This window comes from Peromyscus leucopus, chromosome 3, assembly GCF_004664715.2.
Source record: "Peromyscus leucopus breed LL Stock chromosome 3, UCI_PerLeu_2.1, whole genome shotgun sequence".
Classification (NCBI taxonomy): domain Eukaryota; kingdom Metazoa; phylum Chordata; class Mammalia; order Rodentia; family Cricetidae; genus Peromyscus; species Peromyscus leucopus.
In genome coordinates this window covers 119,756,781-119,774,469 of record NC_051065.1, presented here as the reverse complement: position 1 = coordinate 119,774,469, position 17,689 = coordinate 119,756,781, and the positions used below count along the sequence as shown (strand labels likewise).

The following is a 17,689-nucleotide window of genomic DNA, read 5'->3' as shown; positions in this document are numbered from 1 at the left end:
AGGTGAAAGAAGAGTTGACCCTCCCTAGTACATACAAAGAAAAAAGCAGCCAGTGAGGGTGACACACACACAACAGAAAGCATGAAGGAATAAAGAGAGAAACGGACCACAGTGTACTTTCAAGAGTCACTTTTTAAGCTTTGAAACACTTCCATCTAGTGGCTAAATCTTTTAACTACACCTTTTATTAAATGATTTAATATTGAGACTTCCACTGCTAAAAGAATTCAACAGGGGCATAAATTTAAATTTTAAATTTTAATAAAAAGTTGATTCCCATATCATATGCAAAAATGTTGTGTACCATGGACACTTCACCCATCAACTCACATCACATATTACAGTCCTAAAACTACAATAACCACCCAACTGGGTATCGTAAACTTCAGTTAACCTCACCACGTGAAACTTACTGATGATACATCCAAGCATTGACAGAATACTGATTGCTGTAACTGTAGTGACTTACTCGATCATCTTAGAAAATGTTCAGCTTTCTTCCCACAAAGGCTTTTTAAAAGACAAAATAAATGTTAGGAGATCACTTCATGGTCGTGAACACAGAAATGAAAAGACCCAGTTACATTGGGGTCGCTACTCAAGCTATAATGAAGTCATTCTGCTAAATTTAAATTTTATTTTATTTTATTTTCCTTTTCTGTGTGTATGAGTGTTTTGCTTGCACGCATGTCTTTACACCACTTATGTTGCTGGTGCCCTGAGAGGCCAGAAGAAGGTATCAGATCCCCTGAAACTGCAGTTACAGAGGATTGTGAGCTGCCATTGCGTTCTGGGAATGGAACCTTGTGACTCCGGAAGGGCTGCCAGCGCTCTTAACTGCTGAGCCATTTCTCCCACCCCATAAATTTATTTTTGGAAAAAGACAAAATAATAAAGAAACCAAGTAAAAGAATCAGCTTTCCATTGTACTCGGCCCTGCCTACAATGGGTGTAGTTTTGTGTGTTTTTGAGTTGTACAGAGTTTTTGATTGGAGACATTACAACTCTAACTACAGGAAAAGTAAAACAAAAATAAGAACACGAATCAGTAGGTTTTGAGGAGAAGATTAGATATTTTCCTTAGTGTGATTTATTATGTTTTATTTTCTTGGTTGTATAATTAATATATAGGGTTGGCAGAAGGATAAGGGGACCAACTTCCAGCACAAAAGCAGTGATCCAAAAACACAACTGTTACTCTTAGGGAATTTAGTCTGTAGTGAAAAAAAAGAATAAAATCATATAAAAATTAAAGTAATACAGTAATGATTGCTATCAGGAAGGAGATGATGATGGTGATGATGATGATCTTATCATAGGGCCTGACAATCAGAAAACTCTTACTAAAAGCATCTTTAAAACACAAAAATAAGTGACAATAGTCTAGTTAACACAAGGTTTGAAAATGGAGTTTTAGACAGTAAAACAATAGTTGCAAACGATCAGAACAAATGAACTTTGGTGAATTATACAAAACACAGAGGGATCCAAGCTTTGCTTCTATGAAGATGATCACAAGGTTGCCAGGCGCCAAATCATTTATAGTCCTATAGTTAGAAATCATGCTTGCCCCCCACCCCCAGAAAAAAAAAAGGCAATTAACTGAAATGATCCATAATCCATTCCCACACTCTGACTCTATGCTGATTACTGACATGGCTTTACACATTGAAGAAGGGGAAAAGAACAGGGCGAAACCACACGTGTCAGGAAAGAAGTGACCGCCTTGCTGTGAGGAGGGCAGTCGCGAAGGCAGTGCAGGAAGAAAATGGATTAAAAAGATGTTTTGGATGTAGCACGGTGATGGCTTTGGTAGACTGGGCCTAGGACATAAAGTGAGAGTGTTCAAGAAAGAAACAAACATTTCCAAGTAAAATGCTTGGACAAAAGGGTATACCACGTGACACACTGCAGCTCTCACAGTCACTTTGATGAGGAAATATGTGGTGGAGAAGTAGACAAGATGGAAGTGGTTTTTATTAAATCATTAATATTTTATTTCTTTTGGGGGGCATACAAGAGTGGAGGGTAGGCATGGAAGGACTGGAAATGAGTGGGATTGGGGTGCATGATGTGAAATTCCCAAAGAATCAATTTTGAAAATGTTTAAAAAAAAAAAGAAGAAAGAAAAGTGACTCATTCTCACCAGAAGCCATAAACTGCCAACAGCTCCTCACCCAGGGTTGGGGCCTAGGGAGCTCCCCCTCCTTCTTTGAGGAAACTGTTAACTGGCTTGGTTTTAGATAGGTTTGTGAAGGTAACCACAGCTGTTGTGGGTCATGTGTGCAATAGCCATTCCATGTCCAGAGGCCAGCCGTTCACACAGAGTAGGCCTTCCTATCTTCTCTCCCTTCCACTCTTGCATTCATGCTCCTTGAGGTACATGGCTTGAGTTCCTGGGTGGGTGATGGAAACATTTACCTTGCTTTAGAACTACCAGGGTCAAAGCAGCCAGGATTGCACACAGCTTGCTTCCATGCAAATATTTGAAATTATCTCAAAGTCATTCATAGTTTGTAAACATTGCCTCTGCCTCCTCAGACTCCTTCTGTTTAGCAGACATTTGATGACTGCCCATAAGATAAGAAGCATTGTGAGTATCTCTTTCGATGTTCTCCCACTCCATCCCTGTTCCAGCTTGACCATCCCATTCCCTTATGTTCCTGTAGGAGGAAATGGGGGGTGGGGGAGGGGAAGGCTGGAAGGGCAGGAGGAGGGAAGAGGGGGATCTGTGATTGGTATATAAAATGAATAAAAAATGTCTTAATGTAAAGAAAAGAAGCACTGTGCTAGATGGGTGGTGTTTCTAATGAAGAGGAAGATGAATCTCCTGGCTTTGTGAAGCTCCAAACTTACAGAAGAAAAAGACAGTACTCAAATACCAAATAAAACAAAATAAAATAAAATTATGTTGTCTTTTTTTTTTTTTTTTTTTTTTTTAAAGGAAATCTGCTCCCTCCAGCTCCAACTCTCACAAAGCTACGAAGGGAACTTAACTAAACCTCTCTCCCTCTAAAGAACTAAAGGCTAAGGTGGAATTCTACTCCCAGAGGCTGAATATCAAGTAGCTCACCACCTCTCCTTGCTCATGTCCCCCCCAAAGTCCCATGCTTCTCCTTGCCCCTTCTTAAAAACCCTTCTCCACCTGGCTCCTCCTACCACATCCGGTCAGCTAGTTACTGACCCAGCCTCCTAACCGCAGGAGAATTTTATTTGATCAAACACATTTTTGCATCATTAAACAAATGTTCCAGAGCATCAACAAAAGTAACACACCTTTAAATAATATTCTACAACAAAATTAAAGAATTATAAAATGATTAACACTAAATAACAGAGGTATGTATGCCCTAAAATCAGATTTGACCTAGTTTTGGAAGTCTTAGAAGTCCTCTCTAAAGAAATTATATTCAGCTTAAACAGATTATTGAATCTGTGTTGGGAAAAGGAACAATTCAAGGCCTTCTGACGGGAAGGAATTTGGTGAACATCAGGAGCTGATCAAGGACAGAAGTTTTAGCCTGGGATCCTAACAGCAGAACATGAAGCTACTACTCCATGAAATACTCATTTCCTATGGAGTATAAGCCTATGCAGGCAATATTAGGAGGAAAGAGAGACAGGAAAGATATAGACCCAAAACAAGGTCATGACTGAGTTGGCCACCATTAAGGAATATAATTTCCCTCAGGAACTATGACATGTAAGGGAACGGAAAAGAAGGCATGGTAGGAGATAGTGTTGAAGGACTTCATCTACAGTGTCCCTTCCTGCAGCAGGTAAATGGATACCCCACTAGGTATTAACTTCTTAATGCTTCTGGGCTGAGCATCATGGTCCTCAGGCAATCTCACTGCATCTTATGCCATCATACTGAGGAAAGGTTCCTGGCAAGATAAGGCCTAAGTACTGTGTACCTCAGTCATTGTACAGTTCTTACACAGGCTTTTGTAGGGACTGACACAACATTGATGGAGATCCAGAGATTCAAAAGCAGGAAAGAAGTGGGAGTGATAGAAATAATTCTCAAAACTACCATGAGGAGACAAAACATGGAAAGGGGAGAACCTAAGAATTACATACAGACTTGTGAAGTTAATGGACAATTTCTGCTTTTTAAATACCAGAATAGCTACCCATTCAATAGTTTTCCCATGTTCATAGTAAAGAAACATCGTGAGCATATTTGCACCTTTATAATCACTTTCTGAGCTGGAGAGATGCTTCAGTGGCTAAGAGCACTTTCTGTTCTTCTGGAAGACTTAAGTTTAGTCCCCAGCACCCATGACAGTGGTTCATAAATGACTTTAACTACAGCTCCAAGGGACCAGGCACCCTTGTATGACCTCTGTGGGCACCTGCATACATGTAACATACACTCACACAGGCACACATATAAATAAAAATTAAAACTGTCTTTAAACAAAGATCTGCTTCTGCGGATGGTGGAGAGCCCATTATAAGGGGAACTGGAGCAGACCATAAATACATAAATTAGCAAAGAGCAGTCCAGCTCAGGTGCCCAAAGCATGGGGAAGGGGGAAGACCATGGAGAAAACAGCAACAGAGCCTGGCAATGCATGTGTTGAAGAACAGCTTTCTGTGCACAATGAAGTCAGTGTTTTCAGCTTGAGTGAATGAACACCATTTTCAGGTTTGGAAGAAGTAAGTGAAGCCTTCATTTTTGTGTGCGATATTTGTTTCATATGGAGAAAGTCACATGTAAAAATGTCATATTTCAAAAGAGCACTTAACTAAGAGTAAGTTGAAATCATCTGTTTGCAGACAATAGAATGAAAAAAATCTTTGCTTGAATGTACAAAATAAATCTTGACTCCCATATGCTTGGATACCATATTCTTTCAGCAGTTAACAATGTACAAAATACATCAATTTCATTATTTTGTATTAGCATTTCCAAAATATTTTTGATAAAATTTTCTACAGAATCAGTAATTTGGGAATCTCTCTCTCTCTTTTCCCTCCCTCCATCCATCCATCCATCCATCCATCCATCTATCTATCTATCTATCTATCTATCTATCTATCTATCTATCTATCTATTTATCTCTGTATGTGTGTATACAATAGTTTAGTATGGCAAACTTTAAATTTTACATTCTGTTACACACAGGCCAGCCAATAAACATTATACTCCTCCCCCAAATAGAAGCTATATATTTATTTTCAACACAGTATATTATTTTGTATTCAAATGTTTCTTTCAGGAAACATTTTTAGGCTTTCTCAGCTTATGTATGTCTTGTAAGGAGGACATGATTGTAGTACCAAATGCTCGGCAACACAGCACACTAAGTGTCCTTAGGAAATAGTACTTATCTTACCTAAATCCGACTTTGCCATAAGGGCTCTCCAAAAGTGTGACAACCAAGAATCCAACAATGTATGGTTTAAAAATCTGGGTGGTATTTTACAGCAAAGCAAAGGAGAACAGCAAAGGGAGGAAGAGGCCCCATTGTAGACTTTTTTTTTTCTAATAGGACAACACAAATACTAACTTAAAATATTCAAGACAACGCCTATGGATGCCACTCCTGGGAAGAGCTTCAAGTCTTTTTTTCATTTCCTAACAAGTATCAGAACCTGGTGTTCCCAATTCTCTTGCTGATTTTTCTGAATGCCCACTACTTTTTAGTTTATCCACATTCACTTATTTGGCACAGTAAAATATTATTTTCCCCCTCTCTTTCAAGTCTTCACAAAATATTTTAAAACCAAGTCAATTGTCACCATGTTCAGCAGATCCACATTAAGTTCCATGCACCTTCCTTTAGCATTTCTAAGAGAATGTAATGGAGTAAGGAAAAAACAAAACAAACAAACAAACAAACAAACAAAAAAACAGATCAGTGTAACAACTACAGGCTTTGGATTCAAAAGGCTCTATGTTTAATTTCTTGGCCTAATGACTCTGTAACACTATCTGACCAACTTCTTTGTTCTCTAGTATATAAACCAAAAAAAAAAAAAATGAGATTTTCAGGTAAAATGTGATAAGGTATCTAAGGTATTTAGCAAAATATTTTAAATATCAAAATATACAGTAAATTGGGCATCCCATATTTAAAAGAACATGTCATAATTAACTTTTAGACATTTTGAATATATAGGATATTATATGTTGTTAAAAGGACACAGAGCTCCATTTTTTTCTTGAAAAATAAGATAGCTGAAATATATACATGTTAAATTTGCATTCATTGTGACTGTGAACTTGATTGGTATATTTTCTAGGCTTGATGACATCAAGAAGTCTGTCTGTAAACACAGTGATACAAATAAAATATTTTACTTATATTCCTTCAAACTTAACAATTTTTTTGCTTCATTTATAGTTTCAGAATCAGCAGGAACCAAGATTAAACTCGAAGTGTAAATGTTGCCTTTAATTGGATAGAAAGAGACACAGGCATCTTTAGGGTACATGAAGTCAAACTTTTATTTGAAAGCTGAATTCCATGTGTAATGAAAATAGTTTTGAACCATACATGTCCATAAGCATAATACAAACACCATCTACAACACAAACACATTTGAATAAAGATCTACTGTGAACATTAATCTAAGTAAGAACGGAAAAGCTAACTGGGTGAGCCTGCTCTCTGTACCTTTTTGTCTCTTGATGATGGAGACAGTTGAAGACACCAAACAAAAGTAGCGTTGGCTCAGCCCTACTTATCTCACTATAGGAATACTAGGATACATCTACTACCACAGACCACAAACCAGTCCTATCACAACCAATTTAAAGTTGTTACAAGAATTACGCCTTCATGGCATGTAAACATATTTAGGGTTTCAATTGGCAAATATGTTTTAAACACTTAGAAAAGCAGCCGACACCTCTCCTTATTGTCCTCTATCTCTTCCATGAGTATAAAATAGCGTTAAGTCCATTGTGCTCTACAGTTTTTTTTTTTTATAAACATGGGTACATCTAAAATATCAGATGCCTTTATACCAAGAGAATAAATCTACTGATTTCACATCTTATAAATATGCATGCAGAATTAGTGGAAAATGCTTTTGTATAGCAAAGACCCTGCTTAATTTTCTTCCGATTAATAATTTTCAATGGCATGTGCAAATCGTCCTCCTCACTTAACAGTAGATTTAGTTTATTTTCTGTAGATCTGTTTTCTATAAAAATATATTTATGTGCTTAGAGGGGGGAAAAGTTGAGTTGGTGTATGTGGGGGTGACTTTTTGATACATAATTTGATTCCATGTTGGGTTATGAAGTTAAAAGGCATCTTAGATTGTATCACTTGTAAAGTTTCTTTGTACAAAAGAACACCCTGTGATAACGAACATTAGCACTTTGTAGCACAGTTTGAAGTGAAGCAGTTCAGCAACGTGCCTAAGGTTTCTGTGTAAAATCATCACTGGAACCTGGAAGAGAACACGGATTTTCCTTACCCTCAAACAGCTCTCTCTGAAACTATCCCCATCGACAATCCTTGAGACTATATACAATCACTTACATTAAAATCATATTGCCAGTAGACTACAGAAAGTTACTGCAAAACCAATTAAGAGCAAAGTTGTACATATTAGCAGCTGCCTTGCGACTCAGAGGGCATTTTCCAAATAATTATTGCCCTTTTGCAATTATCATTGCACATCACAGAGTCTCCCACTCATTGTCTAAGAGAAAAAGAATTAAATCCACTTTAACCTACTGGATTTGTTTTTCTTTGAACACATTGAATAATGCAGTTCTACAATTAAAATCAAAGGAATCCATAGACCTTGTCCTGCTCTACTGAAGATTTACAATGAAATGAAGCCAAATAGTATTTAGAAGTTCACAGAGGCTAGCAAAAGGAGTTATAACAGAATCTCATTTTTCAACAGCTAACAAAAGAATGATTGAGTCTATTTGGAACAAAAATGTAAGTATTTGCGTCAACTTCTGACTTAAAAATTATTAAATTCTTAATGAATCAATTCTAAGTTTTTGGATATTATTTTTTAACCCATGTGGCCCTTTCCAAACTACATTTTGACTGATGACAAGGAGGAGGAGTCAGAATAATAGCATAATTAACTGTCAGTCACATCCTTTATTTTCTATGAAGCTCAGTACCACAGTTTCTCCCACAAAAGTAGCACATGTTGATGGCTCCCCCAGCAATCTGTGCATTAGTTATCAGATGTGGTGGTGGGGGAGGTCAGTTTGGACAGCTGGATGTGTGGATCCTTACACTCATAGAGGCTAGAGCACAAAAATGTCTGCCCCATTTCTTTTGCTATTTCCAGGAAAGTAGCCAAATATTGAGATCCATGGTTTTGAAAAAAAAAACGAGCTTTTCCTGCCTATGCATTCTGGAAGAAACATGAAGTTAAACAGTATGTTTCATGTACATTACTGCATTCATCATTTTTACATATCCAAGATTTTAACCCCCAAGCAACATAGTGCATCATATCATTTAAACATGGAGACTGAATAGTATATGCTAGTAATTACACAAAGTAAAGTTAAATCTGTGAGCCGATATCACTTAACATAGTTAATAATTTCATGGTAAGGTTAAAAGTTTCCATTAAATGAGAGAGGAAACACCAATTATTTATTAATATGTATGCAGAGTCCTTCAAGGCATTTCTAAAACATTCTAAAACTTCAGTACCATTTTAGACGGACTGGTAGCCCACATGCCAGAAACTAAGTTCCCTGACTCTGTACTAACTTTGACAGAACAAAAACATTAAAAAATGATGATATCACCACAAATACATTTACAATATTACATAAACTAACAGGTATATAAGAATTTCTACTGTAAATAATTTTCTTTGTGGGGGACCGGGGCAGGAATCCACTCCAAAACTTATTTTGGAACATATGAATGCATTTCCCTTCATGATTATATGATATTTCACTTTGAGAACACATGAAGGAGAGAAATATAAGAACAGAATCCAATTCTTCATGTAATCTGGAATCTGGAATCCCATGTTATTGTGACTAGCCCCAGGAGGATAAAAACAGCATCCTACTATATATACACTCTAGCTGTACACTCATGCTTATTAATGTTCTCTTTCCCACTTCAAAATAAAACACTATGTTTTAAACTGTGTAAATATTAATATAATATGTACAATGCATCCATGAAATATATCGAAGGGTACCAGTATATAAACATAAAGGCTAAAAGCTGTGAACATACAAATGAAGATACAAAATACAATCATCAACATCTTCTTTCTGTTTTTCAAATAACCCCTGACCACCACTCTTTTTGCAGTTCCAGTTAGTCCGAGTTGAAAAATGAAAGAAAGAAGGAGGGAAGGAAGGAAGGAAAAAGAAAGAAAGAAACAAACAAAGAAGCAAAGAAACAAACAAAGAAAGATATAGTTGCAGAGTTATCATACTGACAGAAATTAAAGACAATCATCCAAAAACTGAAAACATTGTAACTCTGCATAAAGATGGCAGCTTCTGGGCAAATAGTTAGGAGCTCAATAAATACGTGTTGCATGATCATCTACAACTTTTCCTATTAAAATTTTAAATAATAACTTTAGACTGTATAGATTCCATGAAGTGTTTAATAAGACATTCATATTCCTTTTTACATTTTAAATAACCAGCTTGCTTGCTTACAATCTTTTAACCTGTAGTGAATCAAAGTCACTAATATAGTTCTTGCAAACTAAGTACAATTGTGCATCCAGAGAGAAACCCACACAGTTAGCAACGTTAATGCACACACATTCAACAGGAGAACCAGGCAGATGTGGAGTACGTGAAACAGGAACTTTGGATTCAGTCAAAGTGGATCTAAGTACAGGATTTGTTTTGTGTTCTGCATTTTGAGCACCCAACAACAAAACCAAAAATAAAACACAGGCTTGAAGTGTTTGACATCTGATTTTGATTTTTTTTTCTTTTTGAAGGCAGTGCTATTTTTCTCAGCAAATTTGCAGAATGTCAGAATGTCAACCTCTGGACACGTGTTTCTACTCCTTTGTAAAAGGCTTTGCTCCCCAGAAGAGACAGGGGAGGTCTAGGCTAGCCAGCCATGGTGCATGAATATGCTGTGCTTATGCTCGAAGTGGAAACGTGGCCGTCGAACTTCCATTGCTTTCAACAGACCCCTTCTCCTTAGCTCCGGTGTAGGCGCCAATAAAAGATCCATCTTCATTGAATATGGAGTGGTCTCCCTCTCCATATTCCACTAAGCTGTCAGCACTCTCTGTGGGCTGCATGTTCCTATTCAAGGACCGAAGGCTTCCTTTGAGTGGCTTCTCATCACTGTCACTAGAAAACAAAACAGAGCCATTCCCCAGGAGTTCAGAGTCACAGGCACATACAGCAAGACTCTTTCACAAGTGCTAACAGATTCTATAATTTTTAACTTGTTCATATGAACACAAATGACAGCTGAAATGACACCCCCCAAAAAAATAAGTATTTTAAAAGCCATAACTAATTTTCTTCATTCTGAGTGACCGAGAAACACTTTTCTATTTGTTTGCCCTTCTGCTTCCCTTTTAAATGAGGAGCTTCTTTGAGACATGAAGATGCAACATGTTGATTTATGTTGAGGCTATGGAGTGGGTACCTGTGTGCCCGTTAAACTCACATATTGAATTGCTTCACCCCAGTAGGATGACAATGGTGTGTGGGATCATTGGAGGTTACTAGTCACAGAACAGCCTTCATGAAAGAGATTTGCCTTAATGAAAGGGCTTTCAGAAAGCTGCCTTGCAATTTCTAGGGGGAGAATAAGAGAAAAGGGTATGCATAAGTGAGATGTTAACTATCAGCACACACTCATTCTGTCCTGACCTGGATCTCACTGTCCAGTCCCAGAATAGTGAGAACTATTTTGTTATTTTTTTATAAGTCACTTAGTTTTGCCGTTTGCAATTGCTACTCTTTGGTCTAAGACAGAAGACAAATGTTACTTTCCTTGCTTTATGCACTCCTGTTGTTTCTGGGTCCATGTTTTTATCTTTTATTTTGATCATATAAACTCCTGTACCCTTCCAAATTTTCTCTTTTGTTTAGTGTAACCGATCAAATTTAGTTTCTTATGAAAATTTTCTTTGATTAAAGTTGTTAAAACACCCTTATTAAATACAGCAGGTCACCTCTCTCTCTCTCTCCCTCCCTCCCTCCCTCTCTCCCTCCCTCTCCCTCCCTCCCTCCCTCTCTCCCTCCCTCTCCCCCCTCTCTCTCTCACACACAGAGAAGGGGATAGAGAGAGCACATCACAGTAGGAGAAGCATTTGTTAGGAAGACTAAGGGCTTGAGCTTAAAGGTGAAAAGGTAAGATAACATAATGGATAGGTATGAAGAAAGTACTGTATATCCAATGGAATTGTGAAATAACAATTTCTAAAAGAAAATATAAATAATTACGAATACTATTAATATACTATCTGATGTGTTCTTTACTCATTACAAGAAACAAAGCTGAAGTCAAAAATATCTACAAAATTATACCATTTTTCTACATATCTGATTTTAAAAGTGTAAGTACCAGTTCCTAAGTGAATAGATGACAAGAACCATCTGTGTTTGACACACTGTTGGAAAGGGAAAGTTCTGATATCCCTATTTGACGTTAGCATAACTCAAGATGCTTCAAAATTAGGACACGGAGGTTCTAAAAGCAAATTAAAAAGAGGTGGCACTGGCTTTGGGGGCAGATAATGAGTAGCAAAGACATGTATCTAAGGGCAAAGCATGTAAGAAAATTCCTGGAACACAGAAAAGACAAAAGTTTGCTGATGAATGTGAAGTTTCTGAATAAAATGCCAGAAAACGTATTGACTATTTGAAAGGCTGCAGTTGTAAACAATATAGGGAAAAGAAATTATCTGTCCTTTCAAAGAAAGGAGAGTAGAGTATAGACAAATAAGTTTTCGGACAAGGAATAGATTCAGGAGTTTGTTTTGTTTTGTTTCCCTTATAAAAATGTTTGTGGACAGTTGTTCTGAGACCTCAGTGATGCTGCCAAATGAAATTTGAGCAATCGTTCACTGTCTTCCTTTCAAATGTGTGCTGAACCTACTGACTCACTGAGCATAATAAGTAGAATATACTACAGCAGTGAGATGTAAGTTCTAAGATTGGGATATCAACATACTATGGATTGCAACTTGGGTGTTCACTTTGGTGTTTCTGCTCTGCCTGAAGCTAGGTATTATTAAATGTCCCAGAGATAGTTCTATATGGTACAGAACCAAGGATGACTCTGGTTTGCTCAAATCTGAAGTTCTTAACCCATATATCTGAATGAAACCCAGCTCTGTCAATACACACATAAGGAAGCAGATCCACCATCAGCCAAACCTCCAGGTCCTCGAGACTACAGTCCTTGTCAAAAGCCTGTCTCCTGAAGACCATAGGCCAGAAACTCATGCCTGGCTTCATTTCACATGGGGAATGGAGATAATATCCAATTGTTATTCTAAATTTCACATATCAGAGATAACTAGGAAGCAAAGTCCAATCAGTGTAAGAGCACTGACCATAACTTACAACTCTCCCAAGCTAACATCTTTTTTCCTTTTACTCTCCTATTTTCTTTCCTTCCTCCCCCTCCACTTTCTCTCTTTCTTTCCTTCCCTACCTTACAGCCACCCATGTCTTTCTCTCCCATTATTTTCTTGTCAAGAAATATAAAAGCATAAAAAGAAAGAATCTAATCATCAGAAAGAAGCTGTGGGCATAGAGCCAAGCAGAGGCATGATGGTGCTCAGATCTGTATGAGTTACTCCAGGTCATCTACTCAAAGTTCCTCACATCCCTGGTCATGCAGACAAATTCAGTGATGGGCCAGTGAGGGCCAGCTAGATTTCTTTGGTAGGGATTCTGGATCATATATATCAACATCAATATAAGTCTGAAATTTATAATAATTTTCCTGACTACAATAGAGAGAGACAATCTGACTAAGAATTGGTGGTGACAATTCAAGAAAAAAAAGCTAAGTCATACGATAGGCATAGGATGAGGCAGAGATGTCTAACTGGAGAAGTGGGAGTTGCAGTCCCTCCTCAAGTGGTGCTTTTGTACTAGACTTCTTGCTGTGTGGCTTCTGCCTGATTACATTCATACATTCAGCCATGCTCTTCAAGTAGTTATCAGTGACTCTATGGCTTTAAGTACTAACTTATCTCTTAGATGGTTCTTTTCTCAGAATCCTTGTTATGCAGAATTAGTTGTTCACTTTTTAATCTTTCATTCTAATTGGTTAATAATATTATCTGAACATGGCAAGTTTTTTATTTGTTGTTGTTTCTGTTTTGTTTTGTTTTTGCCTAGGTTCATGTATAGAGTTGAGTTTGAAACCTCTTTACTTTATAAATGCACATGTAGGAGTTGCAATCTGTGTATGTGTGGATGCAAATCTAAAGTAATCAGGTCCATAATGTCAACACTAAGAGTGGCTTTAAGACATTTCAATTACTTAGTTTATGGGGACATTACATGTGACATGTGTTTTGCACAGAGCTTCAACCAAGGAATCTTGATGCCCTCTGCTATCCAGAGTGTGGTCCTCAACACACCTCCACCCCTGAACATAATAAATCAGTTCTTACAAAAAAAATAACAGTAGACAGAAAGGAAAAAAAGAAATAAAAAGAAGGAAAAAAAAGGAAAGAAGGAATGGGGACAGAGGTTGGGTAAGGAAACCTTTAGTAAAATTTCCTTTATGAAGTCAATATGATGTAGTTCCATCACTTGAGTTATAAACAAAGCACTTTTTCCACTTGACAAACTTGATGAAAGTGTTTCAAGTGATCACAAAACACCAAGTTCCATTTACCTGTATTCACCAAAAGTTTCATCTTTTGCTGATTGAACTTCTGGATCTGGGTGTAAGTCTTCCTTTTCTTTTACTGAAACAGAAAATTTTAAAGTAGTCTAACATCAAAGGTATTGTAAACACCTGTCAGCATGGCTGTTGAAAGGTGAATAGTCGAAAGACATTGCCCCAATTTTTTATGCCATTGATACTAGCTTTGCAAGCAATAGTTATAACTTATCAGTTCATTTAATCAGAAAATACAAAGGATTTTCTGGGTTCTATTTTTCTGCTGTTAAGCACCTGGCAGACTTTCATGTCATTCCTTCATATAAAATTGTTACTTGCCATACTGAAAAAGTCAAGCTCAGATCATTCTGTCCATGAACACAAAATACTCAATATTCATTTTTTCCTTCAAACCATTTGAAGATGTAATAAGCTTTTAATGACCTAAGTCATGAAACCCCACAAAAAAACAATCATTAGGCTGTTTTGCATCAATATTTTAATGAAAACTATATTGATAATCAAACTAATCAGAGCTACCAAAGCATTATAAATATATAATTATTACTGTGGAGATGATTCAGTTTCTATAAAGTGTCTGTCAAACAAGTATAAGAACCTATGTGTTATCCAAGCACCCGATGAAAAAGCCAGACTTGATGGCAGCCAGTCGTGGTTCCATCTCTGGGGAGGTGGAAACAGGAGGATCTCTGAGGCTTCTCGACTAAATTAGTCTAGCTAAATTTGTAAGCTTCAGGTTAGTGAGAAACCCTGTGTTAAAAAAAAATACAGTGGAGATGATTGGAGAAGATAATGGATGCCAACCTCTGACCTCCACATGCATAACCACACTGGAAAAGATTCACATCCCTCCATATTAAGAGTAACTTAGCTTTTAAAAATATTTATTTATTTATTATATATAAAGTATTCTTCCTGCATGTATATCTGCATGCCAGAAGAGGGTACTAGATATCATTACAGATGGTTGTGAGCCAACATGTGGTTGCTGGGTATTGAACTCAGGGCTTCTGGAAGAGTAGCCAGTGCTCTTAAAATCTGAGCCATCTCTACGGCCACCAAAGTAATTAGTTTTATTTGAAATACTGGGGCATGAGGTGGGTTCTTGATTTTCTCACCTTTAAAATCTCAAACAAGTTCTCTTTAAGATGCTATTCACCACTGCTTACTCTTAGCTGTCCTTCAATATGAAAAGTTGTTCGTTTGTGTTTTAAAGCCTGAACAGAGGGAGAGCTCCAGAACATGTATATTTTCATACTTCATAAATGTTATTTTTTAAAAGATAATCAAAGAGGAATGCTGTATCTCATTAAAGTTTCTAATGAATTATCTGGAATATCCATTTAGTCATTGTGAACATAATTGATACAAGCTAGATTTTAGAGGAAAATTGAAAGTGACAGCTGTGTCAATTACTCCTGCTATTTCATGAAAATGTGTAAGTCATGTTCTTTATGGTTTTATGTATATGATAGATTCTCAGTAAATTTTTGTTTGATGAACCAGGAGCCAATAACGAACAGTTTCTAAATCTGAATACTTTAAGCTGAGAGATGCAAGAGTTAAATCTTTCTCCGTTTGTAAAAGCACAATGTACAGGAAACAAAAATAGTAACAATATATATTTTTAAAAAACAAGTTGAATATAATTAAGATAAAAATAAGTTAATAACTAGGGTGATTTTATTTTTATTCAATGTATCATTAATTCAAGAGGTAGTGCAATCAATAGACGTTACCCAGTAGAGTAATAGGAAATGTGCCCTCTGCACTGCAATGGTGAATTCTAAGATAGCTAGGTAGTGGAGCCAGTTCTACCAGAATGTAACAGCACAGATTATCAGAGCCAGGTACAGAGACAGAAGCAGAGGCATGCTATAAATAAATGAGCTCCTCTTAAGGGAATTAAAACATACGTGTGACTTAATGATGTACCCTCTCAATATCTGATATAGCTATGAACAGAAAACATAAGTTTATAAGCATTATGATCCTTAAGGACCGATTTTAATGCTTTTATCTTAAAGATTCACTTCATTTTGGGGGCTGTGGAGTAGGGGTTGTCATAGAAGCCTTCTATGTCCCACTTTCACAACTGTGAGTCTACAGTCATTGACACAACTGCAAAAGAAAATAGTGATAAATATGCTGAGACGTAGCTCTGCACAACTGATTGCTTCTATTGGGGTATGGGTGTGGAAGGACTGTTATCCTTAAGAGGCTGGCCACTGGGAGTATGACTATGCTCCTGAGAATATATGGGCAACACAAATTGGACAACTTCTTTTGTGGAGGGAGATCATAAGGGTCGGGAAGCAGACATGAAAGAATTGGGAAGTGAGTGTACTCAGGGCGCATGATGTGAATGAAATTCCCAAACAATCAATAAAAATATTATGTTGAAAAAAAGATTAATTATATTTGATTTACCTGTTTGTGTGAGTGGAGGTGTCTGAGGAGAGGCATCAGACCCACTGAAGTTACAGGCTATTGTGGAACTATAATAATTGTGAACTATAACCTTTGGTTGTTTAATTAAAATATTTTTCTTTAGTATATTTCATAGCTAATGCACTATAAAGTTTTATCTATATAATTTTTATAAAATGGTTTACATAGACCGATTCCCGAAATACTCTATTGCAAGTTGAAAATCACGTTAAGCCATGGTTTTACCTGAATACTTTCCACCTTTGTTCCTCTTCACAAAGCAAATGGTTAGCAATATCAGTGTGAGCAGAGCGATTGCACACATCAGTCCAATAAACCAGCCTTGAGTGGAGATGTCGTCATATAAGCCAGCATATTCTGTTGTACAAAGAGAAGGTACAGCGTTGACCCACTTCTAGAATCAATCCGGGATATTGTGTAGCATCGGGGCACAATCAGATATCATTTTAAAATAATAAGTAAATAATATTTCCTTTGAGCCCACAGGAAATAAAGTATTTTGAAGGCATTTTGTTGGGACACACTAGGAAGCCATTGCTTCCTTACTAGGGAAGAGGCTCTGTCCAGTTACATTTAGCTCTGAAGATGAGAATCAGAAGGATAGTGGAGTTAAACGCAGAAGCAGAAGCAGGAAAGCCATAGCACAAGCTGCCTGGGTTACAAGCAAATCACGGCACCTCTGTGAGCTCTGGTTTGCTTCCGTTTATTTTCTTAGTTTCTGTTATCGACAGGTGTTAATTAGCATAAAATTCATTCAGGTGACTACTCTGGCAAACCCAGTGAAGGAAACATCAGGTCATTGTGATATGATTTCATTTTGGTAATTTTCAAATACTATGAATGCCAATAAAATTGAAATTATGACCTTTATATCTAATGTACTCTGTATTTTTACTATAATATATATGTAAATTCAATACACAGGACATAGTAAATTGTCTAAGACTACGGCCCACACAATCTCATTTCTCACCTCTCCCTCTTGTCTCAATTACATCTTGAAAAATGCTATCGTTATCACCCCAGTTCTTAGTCATGAGGTGAACAATATGTTCCGCTCCCGGCACAAGTACCTCTACAGGGTGAATCTTTTGGGTAAGATTTACTCCTTCTGTTATCTTCCTGATACCTTTACCTAAGAAAGGTACACAGTTAAATCATATAAATTTTAATTACTGAAAAGCAGGAGAGAAATGTAAAAAAAATGTATATCGTTTTTTGAGATGAAAAAAATCATTTTGGCATTTTTATCTTAAATGGCTCCTGAATCACCAGTGGACCCAGGAGTTAGCATTTCTAGATTTTTCTCTTAAAATGTTGAAAATGAATAAATGCAATGATGTCAGTTCATGGCCATTTACTGATGAAATGGTACTATAAATCTGCCTTCATGTGAATGGCTCAAAACCAAA

At 36.9% G+C, this 17,689-nt stretch overlaps 1 protein-coding gene across 6 annotated transcripts in view; it reads right to left on the bottom strand.

Annotated features, from left to right (window-relative positions):
• Nucleotides 1-6,435: 6,435 nt before the first annotated feature.
• The window catches only part of Chl1 (cell adhesion molecule L1 like), a 206,536-nt gene continuing 195,282 nt past the window's right edge, over nucleotides 6,436-17,689 (bottom strand). For 5 of the 6 annotated variants that reach the window (XM_028872713.2, XM_028872716.2, XM_028872714.2 and 2 more), the window contains 4 exons: nucleotides 17,251-17,412; nucleotides 16,503-16,634; nucleotides 13,818-13,890; nucleotides 6,436-10,294 (listed from right to left, as the gene is read on the bottom strand). In XM_028872713.2, the coding sequence (XP_028728546.1) occupies nucleotides 10,078-10,294; nucleotides 13,818-13,890; nucleotides 16,503-16,634; nucleotides 17,251-17,412 (584 nt within the window). In that variant the 3' untranslated portion in view covers nucleotides 6,436-10,077. The remainder of the gene's footprint in view (nucleotides 10,295-13,817; nucleotides 13,891-16,502; nucleotides 16,635-17,250; nucleotides 17,413-17,689) is intronic. The other variant, XM_028872717.2, reaches the window with a different exon arrangement.